The sequence below is a fragment of the Brachycentrus maculatus genome, unplaced genomic scaffold, assembly GCF_059751285.1.
Source record: "Brachycentrus maculatus isolate JH-2025_06_01 unplaced genomic scaffold, ASM5975128v1 h1tg000064l, whole genome shotgun sequence".
Lineage (NCBI taxonomy): Eukaryota > Metazoa > Arthropoda > Insecta > Trichoptera > Brachycentridae > Brachycentrus > Brachycentrus maculatus.
Window position 1 is genome coordinate 704632 of NW_028280818.1, and position 20369 is coordinate 725000.

At 36.1% G+C, this 20369-nt stretch overlaps 1 protein-coding gene across 1 annotated transcript in view; it reads right to left on the reverse strand.

The window, feature by feature from the left end:
• Window positions 1-403: 403 nt before the first annotated feature.
• Window positions 404-20369, reverse strand: part of LOC148311467 (serine protease inhibitor 88Ea-like) — a 25300-nt gene continuing 5334 nt past the window's right edge. Inside the window, exons 2-9 of the mRNA XM_088256584.1 lie at window positions 12810-12939; window positions 8818-8989; window positions 7380-7544; window positions 6698-6959; window positions 5723-5821; window positions 4455-4588; window positions 3606-3732; window positions 404-2399 (exon numbers count right to left, since the gene is read on the reverse strand). Coding sequence (XP_088112710.1) covers window positions 2233-2399; window positions 3606-3732; window positions 4455-4588; window positions 5723-5821; window positions 6698-6959; window positions 7380-7544; window positions 8818-8989; window positions 12810-12931 — 1248 coding nt within the window. The 5' untranslated portion in view covers window positions 12932-12939 and the 3' untranslated portion in view covers window positions 404-2232. The remainder of the gene's footprint in view (window positions 2400-3605; window positions 3733-4454; window positions 4589-5722; window positions 5822-6697; window positions 6960-7379; window positions 7545-8817; window positions 8990-12809; window positions 12940-20369) is intronic.

Genomic DNA, 20369 nt, shown 5'->3' on the forward strand with positions numbered 1-20369 from the left:
ATCGTTAATTGCATGAAGGCAAAGGTGATCAGCCCAGCGCTTCTTGTACCAGTCCAGGATGATATTAAACAAATATGAGAGCCAAAATCACACATTTATTTTGACCTCCTTGGGAATCGAACCCGGGACCTCCAGCACGGTAACCAAATGCGCTGACCACTGCACTACGGAGGTCGACAATAACTTTTTAGTCATCAAAACTATTCTCTAACTTCATATTGTGTCGCTCCATGCAATTCGTCTGAAACCTAACCTAACCCATATCTGCACCCAATGGTGCATAGGGCACTGCATCACACGAAGCTGTGTTATCTTGGTCATTAATTACATGAAGGCAAGGTGAACCGACCAGAATCGAACAACGGCAGAAACAGACATTAAAATACAAATAATAAAACCAATATTATCTGGTAACAATTTATTCAATTAATAAAATTAATATATACAATAAGAAAACATACAAAAATTATAACCTAAATTAAGTACTATGGGTACCGGTTAAATCTAATTTTGTCATTTATATACACACACACACACATATATATATATATATATATATATATATATATATATATATATGTGTGTGTGTGTGTGTGTGTGTGTGTGTGTACACACATGTGTGTATTAAATATGAAAAGTTTAACAAACTGATGATAAAAACAATCTTAAAAATAAATTAGGTGCTTAAAAATACAACCACATTTTGATTCCGTTAGAATTTGTCAGTTGAAATCATAAAAATTTTATTTGTTTAAAATTAAATGCAAAAACCACAAAAACATTGTATGAAAACAAGATTACTCAAATAAAATCATCAGTGATATTTTTGCTGACATCATATGATATGGGAGGATAAATTTAAATTAACACATTGTTTACTGCGTGCAAATATTTGTGCACTTCAGAAACCTTATGTTGCGGCTGTGTGCACATTTTTGTGCATTTCAGTAGCCTTATGTTGCGGCGGTATGCAAATTTTTGTTCATTTCGGTTACATTCAACTTCATGTACAAAAAACGCATCTTAAACTTCTAATTTCTTCTGTCATGTTTTGTTTGCTTTGCTTTATAACAGATAGGTGTCACTATAATACAAAATTCTATCCATTTGTTCTTGTTGAGAACATGGCTTAAAGTCATCAATCCTTTCAAGAAACTATTATAAATTAATTTGAAACAAAGACGACTGGTAGTATTTTTTTTCTTTGTCCGAAAATTAAGATCACCTCAAAATGCATGGCCGACAGAAAACAACATACTGCTCATACGCAAACAAAATATAGAGGCAAAACTTTGTGAACATCTGCTCATCTGTTTGTCAAATCATATCCTATGTAACTCACAAGTCAAATAGTACAACTAAAATTATACACCTAAGTAACTTGATTGCTAACATAGAATCATTGAACTGTTTAAATTCATGCCTTTAGCGAGATAGCGAGTGTTTTGCCTAGAATTTTCACTCGTGAATTACATTAAATTATAGTAACATAAAGAGTAAACCCACTCACAAGTGGGCTACGAAACGTGAAATGTTGAAACCTGAGTAGGCCCGTGTCAAGCGGTGTTGCATGAGCCGTAGCTAGATATCAGTCACTTGGATGTTAGGTAATTAAAACATAAGAGCCTCATTTTATGTATTAATTTTTAAATCAAAAACAGGTTTCTTTAGCCATAACTAGGCGAAACAATTGTCACAATATTAATTTTTATGTGTTTTTTTTAACAATAAAATACAACTTAGTAGACGTAGACTCATAAAAATTTGATTTAACAATTAATACATAAATAATTTATCATTTATTTATTCATTTTAACCTGTCAACCGGGCGGGACGCATAAATACGTCAAACGCAAACAATATCAGGTACGGGTAGGACATATGAATACGTCCTTGAAATATATGTTTATTATTTGGACGTATATTTATCGAAAAACAAAGGTATTAGTCATCCATACATGTCTCAACATGAATTTAAGACACGGAGTGAATCAGTATTCGCGCCCGTTACAAGTTGCGTAATTGGACAGCGGACCGCCCGGTTAACAGGTTAATAAATGGAGTTTATTAAAACTCCAAATCAATAAATAAGTGTCTCATCTTGAAAGAAGTCATATATTGACGTCTCCCTGGTCAAGTGGACGGTAGATAACTATGAACTATTCTCAGCGGAGACATTGTCGACTCGTCTATTAGCTCGGTTGAATGAAAAGGAATGGGTTGGGTTGGAGTTTAGGAGAGCATCTTGGGCTCCCGGAAGACCCCCATGAAGGTGACGGCTTGGGAGACGCGGTCGAAGATGAAGTAGACGAAGGGATGATTGCAGATGAAGCGCGCCGGCTCCGTGGGACGGGAGGAGCGGAAGCTGAAGATGGCGGTCGCCGCGGACGCCACGGTACCTGTAATCAAACAAAAAGTTATACACATACATACGTATTGTATTTCATTTTTAAAAAATTCAAGAGAGTCAGAAATGAAGACTCTTAGGAGCATATCTGGCAAGATATCGCTCACTCCTTTCAACAACGTCATAAATCAAAAATCTTGATTTTTCAGGTTTTTAAAGTTTAAAAATATAGTACAATGTTTTGAAAATAAATATCAAGCCACTTATTGAACTTTGTACTGTGCAACAGATCTTTTTAGGTAAAACCTGAAGGTTTTTTCTCCATTTGAAAAATATTTAGTGTATTTAAAAAAATAATTAAACAATTCCTTTTCTTTAAAATGCAAAAACAACACTTTCTACCCTGTAGCGGGTAAATATTAAGTTAAAAATATGCCGCTTTTGCTGGGATATAGTGCATTTTTTGGGCATTCCGAAAACATGCACAACTGAAAATTGACGATTTTTGATTTATGACATTCTTGAAAGGAATGAGCGATATGCTCCTTAAGGTGGGGACTGACAGCAGGAGTCATTTGGTCGTAACGTGACACGTTACTATGCGAGCATTCGTATGGTCAGTACACCGAGCCGAGCTGCTCGCCGCTCGTTCCGAGTACTCCATCCGAAGTCGGATGCTCGCCGCGAATGTTACGTTACGCCGAAATGTGGGAGTCAGTCCCTACCTTATGACGTATCTGGACATAAAGAAAACTTAAGAAGGAAATAAAAATTGAAATATATAAAACTTGTGTGCGACCCATCATGCCGTATGGTATTGAATGCAAAGCGGACGCTACCGGTAACAAAAAAACTCGCAAAGAGCGTCAGAAATGAAGACTCTAAGGAACATATCGGGCAAGAATCTACAAAATAGAATAAGGAACACCAGGATAAGAGAAATATGCGAGATAGGAGATGTCATCGGGTGGGGGAGGCAATGGTATACGTATGTGACGAGCTCAGAAATGGTAAGTAACATGAAATATGTGAAATTTTGAACATAAAAATATGCTGCCAGAAGAATATTTTGGAAATCTTTTTTACCAATTGTTTCCTCCATATACCAAAACTATCTCAACACTCCTTTGTACACTTATCATCCTTATCTTAACCTTGCATTCTTTCTGTATTTCACCATTTGAACCAGCGAGATTCTAGAATTTGTTGAATATATAAGATATAAAATAGAAAGTCACTGAGAAGAAGCATTACATACCATCTTCATCTACGCTGATCTTAGCCTTGTGGACAGCGTCATTGAAATGGGGACCGGCCACTCCCGTCAAGAAGCTGAAGTCCGATGTCGGCTGGAACAGATCGCCCACGCCCATCTCCTCCAACACCTGGAACCATTCATTCATATGGATAAGTTCACGAGCAAGAAAGCAAGCAGTATTTGAGAACATTCTACAATTTTTTTAATTTCATTGATTGATTCGGCAGCCACTTTGTGGTAAAATCTATCCATTTTCAATTAATGTATTACTTAGTAAATACCACTTTTTCTTAAACACCGTATGATGCAGAATGCATCGAAACACGTGTCACAGTAGATTTTAAGAAAAAGTGGTATTTACTAAGTAATACATAATTTTTTTTAAAATATTTATTGATTTGGAGTTTAATTTGTAGAACTTATATATTTTCAACGTTAAAATCAAACACTGTTTTTTTGAGTCTATTAAATATTACTATTTTATTGTTAAAAACACATGAAAGTGTCTATTTATAAAATTTTTAAAAATAACTGCTTTTTGTTTAGTTAGTTTGTTTGTTGCTTTAGTTTAGTTTGTTGTAAATTCATGTAGTGATTTCACAATTGCAAGAATTATTTCCAGTACGTAGGGTAGAAAACGTTTTTTCTACTAATCCTGTGATCGTTTACAGTTGGCAGCGAAAAGGCTTACTAACGATTGGTACAGAATTTATGAATATTTAGGTTTCAATACGCATTATTTTTCTACTATTACAGATTTGCTTGGTTAAGACCTTAAGTCTTCAAAAAATTGTTGGTACCTAAATTAAGTGTTGATTGATAAATTATCGATTATAAAGAAGTCCTTACATCCTTGAGCTGGATGGACTTCTCCATGGTGAACTTGGGGAACTGCACTTCCACTTGGCGGGGCATGAAGGCTCCTTCTTCCACAACGGAGGCCAGGGTTTCCGGAGTCAGCTTCTCCAAGATCTCATCGACTCCTGAAGTACAAAAATTGTAAATGAATAATTTGAATCATGCCTCTTTTACAGGAATCAGATTTCAAACTCTTGGTTTTGTCTGCAAAACAGTTTGCATGTTTGCAGTTTTAGCTACTGTGCTAAAAATGCAAACATGATGTTGCTCACTCCTTTCAACAAACGTCATATATAAAAAATTGACAATTTTCAGTTGTGCACGTTTTCGGAATGCCCAAAAAATGTACTATATCCCAGCAAAAGCGGCATATTTTTAACTTAATATTTACCCGCTACAGGGCAGAAAGTGATGTTTTTGCATTTTGAAGAAAAGGTATTGTTTAATTATTTTTTTAAATATCCTTAATATTTTTCAAATGGAGAAAAAACATTCAGGTTTTACCTAAAAAGATCTGTTGCACAGTAAAAAGTTCAATAAGTGGCTTGATATTTATTTTTAATACATTGTTTTATATTTTTAAACTTTAAAAACGATCTCCTAAAAAATCAAGTTTTTTAATATATGACTTGTTGAAAGACGTAAAATAATTTGTATGTTTGTAACTGTAATAAATTAAATTAAATATGTTGAAGTACATTTGAATAACAAATAGATACCCTAATCTTTCAAGCAATATTCCTTTTTTTTCTAACGAACTAACTAACCATTATGCCGCTTCAGAAACAATAGAATGCCACACCGAAATATCTTTGCAAAGAATCTTTCTCTATTCGACATTTACAACTCCTGACCTGACTTTAAAATATTTTAAATACTTGATCATGGCCAAATTTCCCTTAGTCCTTCTCTGCTTTCTTTTTCGAACCCAAAATATTATTTTTTTGTGACGGGTGGAAAGATTTTGTGACGGGTGGAAAGATTTTGCGACTTAAACCCAGAAAAGTAGATTTAACCTAAAAGTCGGTAGATTTTGCCAACTCTCTATAAATTGGTAAATTCAGACATTTTCTGTAGATCTACCGATATTTAGGTAGGTATATGCATTTACAATGAATGTAGAATTTGAAAATTTATGTCAAAATTCACAATCGTGTAAAAACGTAAACATACTTGCCGATTATTCCTGACCTGACCACTTTCAAGTATTTGAAATATTTGATCATGCCAATACCTATTTTATGAATTGATCGACTTACCGTTTTGTTTGGCAAATGGGGGCAGCAGTACAAACATGCTGATGTCATCTCCCTTGTACTGCATCTCCAGAATGTGGGCTCCTAACTTTTCGCTCACACCTGCAAATCAAAGTTCCCAAATTTTAAACAAAAATAGAGGCTATCATGGATCGCGTGGCAAGACTCAAGTGACAATGGGCGGGACATGTTACAAGACAGGACCCTACAAGATGGACCCCAAAAATATTAAGATGGAGACCTTGGGAGAGTAAAAGAGGCATCGAAAGACCCTAAAAGAGATGGTCCGACGACATAGCCGCTGACGAGGAGAGTTGACCCCACCAGTCTACAAAGACGATGAGTTGGGATGTAGCCAAAAAGAAGTTGGTGGTATCATACATGATAAAAATAGTGAAGGACATTGGTAACATAAACCAAGCTAGGACACAAAATGCCCAACCCTCTTCTAGTGGAACGGAAGGTCTGCTAATGACAGTCAACAGTCCGCCTTCTTCCGAGGAGTGCAACATGGTTTCCTCCCAGCAATGAGCAAATGCTGAGAAGATCCTGATTGGCCCACACTAGATTATCACTCCTGTTACCAACACAGATTCAAATAAAAACATATTTAATTACAACATTTTGAGTGTGTCCAGATACTTGTTCACAAAATCTGGATTATCTCCAATTACAGGAGTTGTTTTCATATTACTTTTTGACATCTCATCAAAAAAAAGAAGAAGAATATGGAAGTATTATGAAGTAATATGCCTATGACGGTCGTCAGCCCCGTAAATGCCCAGACTTCCATATTCTTCTTCTTCATTTTTAATGAGATGTAAAAAAACACATATTTAATTAGTTATAAGAAACCCACTTAATGATTTATAAACCATGTACATAATAAGCAAGGTGAATAATAAATGCAATTCCCATCTAAAAAAAAAAGGAAGAAGATCAGATAGCCAGGAGACTATCAAGAGGTGGAGGTCTCACCGTGGTTGAACTTCCCCTTCTGCTTCATCATCTGCACGAAGGTCTGTCGGTCGGGGGCGATGTAGAAGACCTCCTTAGTGGTGGCCTCGGGCTGGAAGCGTGAGCCCCACAGCCCCTTGAAGTGTGCCGCGTTGACCAGCAGCAGCTGCGTGTTGGAGGTCACTCCGTCCCCGGGGATCAGGTCTTTGATGTTGTCCCGGGTGATGGTGGCCACCCACTCGTTGATGTGGGTACGAGCTCGCTCCGGCTCCGTCTTGAAGTTCTGCGGAGATAAAGAACTTCACCATCTTGTTCTACCCAATTTTAAAAGTCAGGTAGATGCTTGATATCTGCCATCACGGGTTCCATTCGTAACAAATTTATTACATATTACTTTTATATTTTTTTACAAAAATGTTAGTAATTTATTGTAAGTTGTATTTTATTGAAAACACAAAAAAATTAATTTTATGACAATTGTTTCGTCTAGTTATGGCATTTTCAATTGAATGTGAAGATTAAAGATTTAATTTTCACATTCCAAGTGTGAATTCCACATTCGTTTGAAAATGCTATAACTAGACAAAACAATAATCATAAAATATATTTTTACATGTTTTTTAACAATAAAATACAACTTAGTAGACTCAAAAAATCTTTGTTTGATTTTAACTTTTAATACTTAAATTGTAATTATATTCACCAGTTTTTCCATCTCTTTCTGGAAGAAGTCCAGCATGCACTGGCGGACGGGAAGATTGGTGTCCACGTACACCCTGTTGGCCGAGTCGAACTGGTAGCTCTCCGACGGCTCCACGCTGCGGAGATACTGGTCCAGGCGGTACGCTCGCATCAGGTCCACTTTGCTCTGAAATTGGCAATAGAGTCATTGAGGGCAAAGTAGAGGGTCGACGAGGTGTGGGCAAAGGGCAGATCTCCAAGTTGAATTGTGGACCCTCAAGATCAGCACTATGAACCGATTAGAGGCATTTTAAATGTGGCTATATCGAATGCTATGCATTCCATGGACCGATATGGTCAGCATCGCAAATGTGCTCCATAGAGCAAGAGCAGGGAGACAGTTGCTGACTGATATCAAGGTCCGGAAGGTGTCCTCTCTGGGGCATGTGCTGAGAGGAGATAAGTACGAGCTATTGTTCCTAATCATAAATGGCAAAATAGAAGGCCAACGAGGTGTGGGCAGAAGGCAGATCCGGCTCTGGAATATACGAGATTGGACGGGGATCAGGACTGTTTAGAGCTGTCCAAGACAAGGACAATTACTCTCAAGTGATAGTCGACGTCAGGGGGGACCTGACATGAACAGAAGAAGAAGAAAGATTTGTATAAAGTCATCAGACAAAGAAGCGATGGTTAAAACTAAAAACCTAACGCTATAACGCCACTTCTCTGCAGGAAAGTTTTTTTTACAAACACACCTTTTTTACAAACAGTCTTCGCCTGTCCCACTTACTGGTTTATTACCATTTTTAGCTCGGCTGTCCAAACTCAAAACACAGTAAGGGACATTTTTTTAGTATGTAGTATGTTTTTTTTTACATTTTTGGACTAGGTGTTTTAACTTAGGACAGCCGAGCTATTTTTGTTTAAATGTTTGTATTATATTTAATACACACAATGAAAAAAATTTTAAATACAAATTATTTTAGAATTTTTACAATATTAACATTTGAAAATATACCCATTTCTTTATTTTGCCTTTGCCCCATATTTTTGTTTGCCCTCTAACATCCGCCAGCAATAAATTGAGAGTAGAAGGAACAGTGTATTGAAGTGTTTTACTACCTCCAACAAGAAATGTCAGTATAAAACATAAATCTAATAATAGAACATTAGTGCATCAAAATTGCAATTTGGAGATCTTCTCCGGTCGTTTTCCTCATTGTTGAAGATCGTGACACCCCTGCTAGCTTGCTCTGGAACCTCCGCCAACATTCAACCATTGGTCCCTGCATTGTGCAGCCTTTAGAGCTCCCGCAACGGAGAGGCCTGTGATCTCCTTCACCTGGTCGGTCCATCGGGTTAGAGATCTACCTCTAGCTCTCCAACCTTCTAGGCCTTATAACAAGCATGTCTGGTGGTCTATGAGAAATAATTAATGTAATTAGGGGATAACCAACCTCATTCCCGAGTTGAAGAGAGGTTCGGAGCCCTGCCTCGGTTTGGTTGGCGGACGTGAAGAAGGCCAGCAGCAGCGAGTGGTACACGGAGTACGGGGAGAAGAACACATTGTCGCGGCCCTTGTTCTTGTTGATGGCCTCAAACAGCCGAAGGGTGAATGTTTGTTGGCCTCTAAAAACCATACAATCAAACCCATCAGTTATCTACATAACCTGAATGCTGTATGAATAACATAAGTATTCTGCTTCTAACCCTTATCTGCACCCAATTGTAACATAGTGCACTGCATAGTATTGACGCAGTGTTATCTTAAACCTTACTTACACGAAGGCAAGGTGATCACACACTGTGCTTCAGGGACCAGTCATGGGTAATATTAAATAAATATTAGAGTGTAAAATCACTAATATTTATTTATAACAAAAGTAGACAACATTAAATATTCAGCTATACAAATAGACAATTTGTTATTGGTATAGGTCTTGTGGCCTGTTTTTAAGGCATTGTTTCCACGAAATGCTTAAAAGCGCCTTTTACATACTGTTGGTACAGAGCGGGAGACGCTAAGCGTTCTACTTGCTTGCTTTTGGTAGAGCGTGAGAGATGTCAAAAAACTATGTATTGATCGGAATTGGGTTTGCGGTTACTTGTGATTAGTATATGACCCTAATTAGTATGCTAATCAAGGTCGGGGTTGATGGAGAAAACCGCCCAATGTATTAAGAGGGATAGCCTCCTGCGATGTCGATTCCCAGCTATCAATCCATATCTTTGGCAGTCTAATAATAAATTACAAAAAATCAAATAAAAAAAATTATGAGGCTTGCCCAGAGAATATACTATATCCCAGCAAAAGAGCCATATTTTTGCCTTAATATTTACCCGCTACAGGGCAGAAAGTGTTGTTTTTACATTTTGAAGAAAATATATTGTTTGATTATTTTTTTAAATATACTAAATATTTTTCAAATGGAGAAAAAACCTTCAGGTTTTACCTAAAAAGATCTGTTGCACAGTAAAAAGTTCAATAAGTGGCTTGATATTTATTTTGAATACATTGTATTATATTTTTAAACTTTAAAAACGTTCTCCTGAAAAATCAAGTTTTTTGATTTAGGACGTTCTTGAAAGGAGTGAGCGATATCTCCATTCTAAATTTATAATGTTATTGATACTATAAGGCATGGGTCGGCAACCTTTTGTTGTAAAAGGGCCAAATATTTTTCATGGGGATCAGTGCGGGCCGCACTTGCAGTAGGTATTTATACAATATTTATGTACAAATATTTTAGTTTTAAAAATAAAACGCTAAGTGTATATTTTAACGACATTTATTGTATTTAATAAAATCAATGAGATTCCCTTCGCTCCCTTTCTCGCTTCCTTTCACTCGATTGTGTATAATATCGTCCGTCATGTGCGTTGCGGCGAGAATCTCGCGGGCCGCACCAAGATGTCTCTGCGGCCCGGGGGCCGCATGCGGCCCGCGGGCCGCAGGTTGCCGACCCATGCTATAAGGCATGAACTATATACAAGTGTGTCAATATCAACCGACATACATAGGCCTGACCTTTCCATCATAATGACAAAGCGTTATTAAAATTGAATCTAGCTGATGACATCTCATCTCACTCAGCCAGTCTTGTTAGCAACAGAGACCATTATCAATGACATACAACATACAACATCACTTAACATATTGAATATAATATAACACCTTTTATATACGGGGTAGGCAGAGAGAATAGAATGCCACACTACTGTGTCTTTTCAAACATTCTTCGCCTCTCCCATATTAATGCATCTCCTCAATCATATACGCCGATTATTTCGACTTTTCCCTTTTACGTATTTAACATACCTGAATATGCCAAGGTTTACGTACTACATTCCCCTTATAAATTTATTTTACTGTTATTTCCTCACTCATTCGTTCCACATGTCCAAACCATTTCAGCGTACCTTTCTTAATTTTATCGATATTCATTGTTATAGAGAATGCAATTTTTTTTACGAGGAACACAAGTTTTTATTTTGTTTAGTGTAGAAAGTTTGCTCTCTTATATCACCCTACTTTATTTTTTAAAGAACAAGAACAACACTGATTCAGTTTTGAATGAATTTTACACATGAATTCCATTGCTAATAATAAAAAAAAACTGAAAATATATTAGTACAAATTTCTTTAGTTGGTCGAATTATACTATGTCATATTGTATTATAAAAATTGTAAATTTTAATTAGGTAATACAAAAAACTAAATTTTTCATATCAAAGCTTGGCCTATATTTTAGCTTTTGAGGTCAATTTTTAATTTATTATTTGTCACATACAATTAAGAGCCAAAATAAAATTGGAAAAAAATAGATCACACACAATTAAGACCTACAATAAATGTCATTCATGTCAAGCATTAAAAGTAATGGGAAAAAAGACCTTTATTTTAAATACATTAAGGTCAGTTTTTAATGTATCATTATTTACTCAAATTTAACTGGGTCAAAACTATAGATATGCCTGATAACTGTTACAATTTCAGTTGTATTTTTTTAATTATCTAATGTCCAAGTGATTCTCAAATCTAGCTACGGTTTATGCAACACCACTTATCATTGCCCTATTAAGGCTCCAACTGTATTAGCCTATTTCTACTTGCGAGTGGGATTAATCTTTGCATATCGCTTACTCCTTTCTACAACGTCACATATGAAAAAACTTAATTTTTCAGAACATTTTGAAAGTTAAAAAATATAATACAATGTATTGAAAATAAATATCAAGCCACTTTTTGAACTTTTTACTGAGCAACAGATTTTTTTAGGTAAAACCTGAATGTTTTTTCTCCATTTGAAAAATATTTAGTAAATTTTAAAAAATAATTAAACAATACCTTTTCTTCAAAATGCAAAATCGACACTTTCTGCCCTGTAGCGGGTAAATATTAAAATAAAAATATGACGCTTTTGCTGGGATATAGTGCATTTTCTGGGCACTCCGAAAACGTGAACAACTGAAAATTGTCGATTTTTTATATATGACGTTGTTGAAAGGAGTGAGCGATTTATTTAATAGTATGTATATCCAATGATGAGGAGATTTAAAAAACCTGTGAACAAAGCAAAAATTTTAACTGCAGAAAAAAACATCAAAAAACTAACTAACCATCACGCCGCTTCCCGCATGAGTAGACAGAGTGAACAGAACGCTACACCAATCTTTTTTTTAAATAAAAGATATGTTTTTTTGTTTTTATTATTTACACAAATATTTCAATTTCATACTATTTCCGTGAGCTTAATGCGGAGACTGACCGGAGCATTCCGTCGTAGCAAAACATCGTAACATCGCTCGCGGCGAGCATGTTACGTTATGACGTTACGGCATTGCTGACTGACCGCGATCAGTGCTCGCTAGTGGCCTTGTGCTCTGAAAATCTGAATCAATAACCCAAAATCTGTATGAATCTTTGCAACATTGCATTCGTACTGTAGTTAAAATGTCGGACGACGAAGACGTGATTCTTGGTTCTGTGAACGTTACTGGATTTCAAACTTGTACAAGAGAATTCCCCGCAGTTTGGGGAATTTCCCACAGATTGGCAACCCTGTACTAACCTAAAATATCATCCGACTTCGGATGGAGCATTCGGAACGAGCGGCGAGCAGCTCGGCTGTACTGACTGCCTGAATGCTCGCATCGTAACATGTTACGTTACGACAAAATGCTCCGGTCAGTCTCCACCTTTAGGCTTATTATTACAAATAGGTATCAAATTGTGGTAGAGTGGATCGATATGGTTATCAACGCAAATGTGCTTAAAAGAACAAGAACAGGGAGACAGTCACTGACTGATATCAAGGTCCGGAAGGTGTCCTATCTGGAACATGTGCTAAGAGAGAAGTATGAGCTACCGCACCTATCCATTTAATACATAAATTACTATGGAGTTCTACATATTAAATGCCAAAAGTATAAATAACATTTTTATTACCTGTAGAGCGCCTCCCTCGAACTGTTTTGTAATTTGGTATTACTCTCTTGACCGGTTACGCATTGCGACCTTATGCAGGGAAGAGCCACCGCCAGCGATATCGCCATTAGTAATAGCTTCATGTTGAATTCTGAAACAAAACCAAGAAAAGGAAATAAGTGGCAATCCCATTATATATGTATAGCATCCAAAATTAGTGTACTGTGGTTGCCAATCATGGGTATCTCTTCGGTGTCACCTCTTGGCTGTACTCTTTCACTAGCTCTTTAATATCTTTGCTATCCACCTCGAGTCCCATGATATTGGCTAGTGACACAATCTCGCTGACTGTAGACTCTGCTGTGCTTGTCGGGGTTGTGGGCGTCTGTGTACCGGCCAACGTCGAGTCGGAATCGGATCTAGCTGACTAATTGAACTAAACACTAATCCCTTTCACTGCATACACCGGGGTACTTCTAGAAAATTTGGTGATGGACTTACAATCTTGTATTTATTTAGATTGGCAGTGATAGGTATATTGAAAGCTTTTAAATGTAAATTCACAGTAAAATCGGGATACAATTTTATATTGTTTCACATTTACAATAAATTTCGCAACTTAGTTAAAAAAAAAATTGCTTAGCAAGAGCAGATCTGTCAGGAAGCCTAGATGCTTCTGTATCAGATCTGGGCATGTGGTGGGACAGCTTTCAATAGACTCCACAGTTTATGTTTCAAAATCACATTTGACAACACTCTGGCCAAAGTTTTTTTCCAAGCAGAAGTGAGGGTCCTCTTGGTAAACTTCCTTCCCAAACCGCGAAAGTCCCGGTTCACAAGTGAATGTCGTGAAAAGGGGACTTGCTTTCCTCTGTTACTCGCTATGCGAAACATCGCTCGCTAAGGGAACAACTTTTACAGATATTTTTTGCTCGTTATGCGAATTACTCTTTATAAGAGGTGCTCGTTATGAGATGTTCCACTGTATTTACTAGAAAATTTTAATGCTCGAAAGAAAACACGTTTGTAACTTAATAGTAAAAATCTTCAATTCAGAAAAAACAATTATCAATTAGTTTAAAAAATCAGAAAACAATTCATAAAACCAAGTTCGATGATATTATTATATTTATAGAAATTGTGGAAACCGCTCAAATTTCAAAAATGTCAAAATTCAAAATTATTGCCATAGCAAAAAAAAAATAACAGGAATATAATAAATTATTAGTGGGTAGGAACGGCAATTTAGTACCTACGCAAGTCGCTTCGCTTGTGAACATCCGCATGACTCACAATGCGGCTACTTTCTCTCAAATTATGCAAAATTATAGCGCCATCAATGTAATCGGTAATCACACACGTCGTTCTGGGAAATTGTCAGATTAATTTGCACCCGTATACCGTTTTGTCAACAATTTAGATCGGATTAAAAAAGTAACAAAAATTACACGACAAATGAAACATTCAGGTTTATGTATTAATTATCAAGCAATTAAAAATCTCAAATATAAATTATACGATATATATTATATGCTCTAGTAAATTAACAGTGCCCAACGCCCACGTGACAAAAACCGATAGCGAAAGCAGTCATTATTCGTTTTATTTACGAGATTTCCCGATTACTCTGGAAAACTCTTGCGAACTTTTTACGAAGCTGGTCGGGTTTCTGGGCACGATTTTAAAAAATATGTTGGAATTTTACTTTTTCATACAAAAAGAAATACATTTATCGAAAGAAATTTTCGTTATTTTGTATATGTGCCATCAAAATATTTTCAAGTGTAAAAATTGCTTCAGCATTTTCCCAATAGTATGGGTAAAATTGCCCAAACGGTTAAATCAGTCGCTACGCAGAGTTGGCCTGCAAAATAGCAACACAACGAAAGTACGTCCGCGTTATGAAGAATTATATTTTGCTTTCACGTAAAAACCCACATATAAACTTAGCGGGTTTAATGCTCAATTCGCTTGCAACGAAATGCAGTGTGGATTTTCCCAAACCGATCTGCGCGTATCCACGAACTGATCTGCATTTCAACTTGACCCAATTTCCGACAACTTTGTAAACATGAGAATATCGTGATGATTCTCAACAATTATATATCATTAAGATTATCTTTAGCCTTCTGTATAAAGTGAATGACACTTGTATAAACTTGAATTATAAAGGTTGATCGAAACATAACGTTTGCTATTGTTACCTAAATGGCAACAACGACAAAAACGCGAGCTTACGTCCTTATATATCAGGGATGGCAAACCCATGGCACGCGAGACAATTTTGCATGGCACGCGAATGAAGAGAAAAAATAAAAGTGATAACGTTAAAAATAAAAATAAATAAAAATCAAAGACTTATAGACGAAAGTACTACTGCTTGTATTCTATTAAAAGCTACCAGCTGATATAAAAAATGGCATCTATACAGCTATGTATGCTAATCCAACAACAAAATCTCAAGGGTTCTAATTTGTTTTGATTTAGTCCATTTTTTATTTGTGATGTTCTTGAAAGGAGTGAGCGAAATGGGCATCCTGAGTTCTGCGGTGGACACCATGGGACTTGAGGAGAGGAATAGGCCGGCCTCAGAAAAGATGGACCGATGACATCGACCCCCGTCGAGGAACGATAGATAGAGGTTTCACTGTACTCGGATATTGGTAATTTGAGCGAGTCCCCTGAGGTCGACCCGGTATATACGTTATTTCCAACTATGTGTCACGTTAGTAATGTCCTAAAAGCGAATTATTATCCACCATTACTGTAATGCACAGGAAGTAGTTGGTTGCTTCATCATCGTGTACGTGCACTGTAAAATTGCCGAGTAAACAGTCATTATTTTGCTTTTCATTGGCGTTTTGCGATTGTCATTATTTCCAAATTCCCCAAAAACATTTGATATTGATAACGACCGTGAAGTTCCCCAAAATTATTCATATTATACTAATGTCTTCATTTCAATTGCGCAGCCTTGCGGCTGGTCTCATTGTCGGGCGTATGACCAGGGTTGTTGAAACGCAAATAAACTAGTTTTTATTTGATTTATTTAATATAGTCACTATAAAATATTATAATTTAATTCATCGCTAGACATTTCTACTTTTAACATATCTTATACTAGTTACGCTATTCCTCTAAAAAAAAAGAATAAGCTCTCGTGCTTTGAGAGGGACTTACATTCATTGTTTATTGTTTATACCTACTTATGAATTATATAAAAGTTTTTTTTTGTATTATTTGTTTTGTGTGTGTGTGTGCGCTTTTTTTTTATTTTCGTTTAACATGTATACAAGGCATTTAAATTATTTTTTAGAATTTTAATATCTTCTTTTTTATATCTGCAGGAAGGTTATAAATATTTGATTTCCTTATATTAGTTTATTATGATTTTTTTGTTTCAAACTCCGAAATTTAGTGTCGAAGACGCGTACATTTATTTCTTTTCTTCGATTTTTTTATTTCTTTCAGGTTTTTTATGACAGTATCGCTCACTCTTTTCAAGAACGTTATAAATAAAAAAACTTGATTTTTCAGGAGAACGTTTTTAAAGTTTAAAAATATAACACAATGTATTAAAAATGAATATCAAGTCACTTATTGAACTGTTAACTATGCAACAGATATTTTTAGGTAAAACCTGAAGGTTTTTTCTGCATTTGAAAAATATTTAGTTTATTTAAAAAAAATAATGACACAATACCTTTTCCTCAAAATGTAAAAACAACATTTTCTGCCCTGTAGCGGGTAAATATAAAGTTAAAAATATGCCTCTTTTACTGGGATAAAGTACATTTTCTGGGCATTCCGAAAACATGCACAGCTGAAAATTGACGATTTTTGATTTATGACGTTCTTGAAAGGAGTGAGCGATATGTTGTTTTTTTTGTTTTATTTCGATGTCTTCCCTGAGCAGTGAGTATATATTATGTATCATCGCAAATCACTCTTCTTTTAGTTTTGAGGCTAATGCACACTTTTCATTCAATGCACGTCTCGTGCGAATTCAGCTACGACACTCAAGGCTTGTTGGGTAAACAAACATTGCCACAATCGCTAGCCAGAAGCCGCCACGAACATCACGAACTGCACTGGTTACGTATTCCCGAAAGGGTAAAGTATAAACTCTGTCTACTCATGTATAAATCAACATATAATATAACTCCAGAGTAAATAAAAAGAACTGGATTCCAGACGAATTGGTTGATAGACGTCTCACGCTTCGATCAGCTACAGCAACTGCTATACGTGCATTCAATATATAGGCAGAAAAGCAGAGTCTAAAAGAAGACCAGTGCATACTATACCTTATCATTACCCAACCCTACTGCCTACCCTATTAAAAACTCTGTGCACGCCACTGCTGATATGGGTAAAGTGATATTTCCAGCTAACTAAATTTGGCGAGCGTGACTTTGCTCTTGCTGGACCGAAGGCAGGAATGTTCTTCCACCGGTAGTTAGAAACAGTGAGAGTGAAATGATAATTAGAATAAGAAAAAAAATTAAAACGCATTCGTTTGCTAAATCATTTCCACAATCTATGTTTTCCCAATCAAATCATAGTAGAGCGCCCTTTTTTATAAAACACAAAATCAAGTCCATTTTTTTGCTAAACGCTCAATTTTGATTAGTAAACGTCCAATTAGATGTGTGCGGCGTCTAATATGATTTGTAATGCGACCAATTTGGTTAGTAAAACATCAAATTTGAAGTAAATAAATCTGTAGCCGACTTCCACTGCACTACCATGTTTCGTGCCCGACTCGGTAGCTCGTTGGGAAAGTATGTAAACTGATATACGAAACCCTCGCGGGAAGTACGTCTGTCGGCTGCCATAACACGGTCACTCGAAGCCGCGACACGACATAGCACTTGGCATTAAACATTTCTAAGAAATGCGTCCAACTTCACGGATGCAATGAACAATGGAAACGTGATAATGGTCGGACAACTGGAAAGCAAGAGAAAAAAACACACATCTTAAAGACTTTTTTTCAATATCCTTGAAGAAAGTCGGCAGTGCAGGGTGGCGTAATGGGTATTAACGGTTTTTAGAGTGCTATTTTTTACTTCACCTTCGTAGTGTAATGGTCAGCATGCTCGGCTACCGTTCTGGAGGTCCCAGGTTCGATTCTCAGGGGGGGGATCAAATAAATATAAGTGTGATTAGGCAAAATAGAAGGTCTACGAGGTGTTAGCAGAAGACAGATTTCCTAGCTCCGGAATATATTAGATTGGATCAGGACCGTCGAGGCGCTGTTTAGAGTTGCCCAAGACAATTGTATTTAAAATTTGACACTGAGTATTTAAAAATTGATAGTATCCAGAATGGAAATAGGCCATTCCTAGCCTATATTTGAGATTTAAATATGTCAAAAATCTAGCAAGTTTTTTTTAAGTATGGCAACATTTTTCTCAATTTAAAATTACAAAATACATAAGGCATGTCATGTCGCAGTGCGTCGCATCAACCAGCTCATATTTACTATGTTGTGAAATATAAAAACTTGCAGTTTTTTTTTTCCTTTTTTTTAGCTAAAAACAAAAATTGAGCAACTGTCGTGTTGAAATTATTTTTACCAAGTTCCAATGACTAATTTTCAATCAACAATATGCATAAATTATTTAAGAATGAAGCCTCTCAATTTCAAAAGAAAAACTCATAGCTAAGTCAACAAACGACAGTATTCAATACCGTAACGAATCTCGGGAAATCCCGAGAAATAATTCAAATACAAAATCGTCAATTCACGCGCGGGAAAATGGCGACAATTTAAACAAACGAAACAATGGTTAATAAAAAAATACTTATCGGACAAATTTAATTTAATTCAGAGCACAGATAAGTCAAAAGTAATTGTGTTTCAGAACAATTAACACCAAAAAACAGGTACCAGCATAATTTAACGAGTCAATAACCATTAATTTAACAGAGCACCGGAAAAAAATGTAGATAAAAGTTTTTAATTACGCATGGTTGAAATTTTTATCAACATTAACGGTATCCATGATGCAAGGGTATATTTTGAACCAAATTTGCGATCGTGTTTCTAACTAACAACAGGTAACACAAATAGCAATGGAGAGAAAGATGCTAAAAATATCCCATAGGGCCAAAAAAATTATGTTTGGATAAGGGAAAAGACCAAGGAAAAAACAGATGTGGCTCAAAGGATCGCGGAACAAAAGTGGAACTGGGCAGGTCGTGTGGCACATACAGGGTTAAAAACCTAATTAGAGCGATCGAGAATTAGGTCGGTGATGAATAACCTACGACTATAGATGTAAAGGCAGTTTTAAACGTTTTCAACCGGTTGGTATAAAACAACAACAACAAAAGAACATTTAAAACCAGTTTCGGTGGTTTAAAACGGTTCAACCCAACACATGCAACGCAATAAATGTTGACCCGACACTTGACCAATATTGGTCTGAAGGGAAAACCTAGCATGTTACAGTCGATTGGACATAATGTAGCAAAAACGCTAAGAATATTTAAAAACTAACTAAATAACTGGGATAGGCAGAAAACAGAACGCAACAAAATATGTCTTTGCAAACAATCTTAGCCTCTTCTACATCACGCATCTCCGATTATTCCAACTCCTGACCTAGCCACGATGTTTTTGAAATACTTGATGGTCAATGTACTTGTACGAACATACATCGACGATTATGTAGAGGATCTTATTGAAGACCGCCAAGAAGATCTGACAACTGAAGAGCTCCGAGCATTTTTAGTCTAGCAACATGATGAAGCTCAAAGGGAAACTTCATTTGAAAACGAAAAGGTGCAATAAAATCAACCAATTTCAACTGCTGCCATTAAGGACATCCTGGTCAAATGGGAAGAGGTTCAGGATTACCAACGCTCACTATCCAAACTCAGCTAAGGCCAACATGATCAACAATCTCTACAATGACACCCTTGCCCGTTATTTCCGGCAGGTGTTGAAGAAGAGGGAGAAACAGACAACCTTGGAAAGGGTTTTCAAGAAGCCAGCAGCCAAGATGCAAAGGATGGAACAAGAGGATTTGACCCCGCAATCCTAGGTAGACTACTAAATCTGGGTCTGACTAAAATCTATCTTATTAAATTTTTATTTCATTACACACAACTAGTTTCGAAAACATTCTCACCAACAGGTGATTACAAAAACGTTTTTGTAATCACCTATTGTTATTTACAGGTGATTACAACAACAGGTTGTTCTCATGAACAACTGCAGTTTTCGAAACTAGTCGTGTGTAATGAAATTAAACTCAATACAGGTGTTTATTTTTTTAATATCCATTTTCTTTCTGAGAATCTTTTTATGGGAAAGATGTTTCACATAACGAACTTGCTCTTAGAACGAATGAAGAACCTTACATGAGGAATCACTGTACTTACAAATTTATCGCGTTATTATTTATACACGGCTATAAATAATAACTACCGTTCCGTTAGCATTAAAAGTTCGATATGATATCGATAATTTCAAATACTGCTGATAAAAAGGCGGTATACTAAATTAATACGAGATTGATTCGAGAGCATAATATGGATATTACCATTTGACATTGAATGAACAAATTT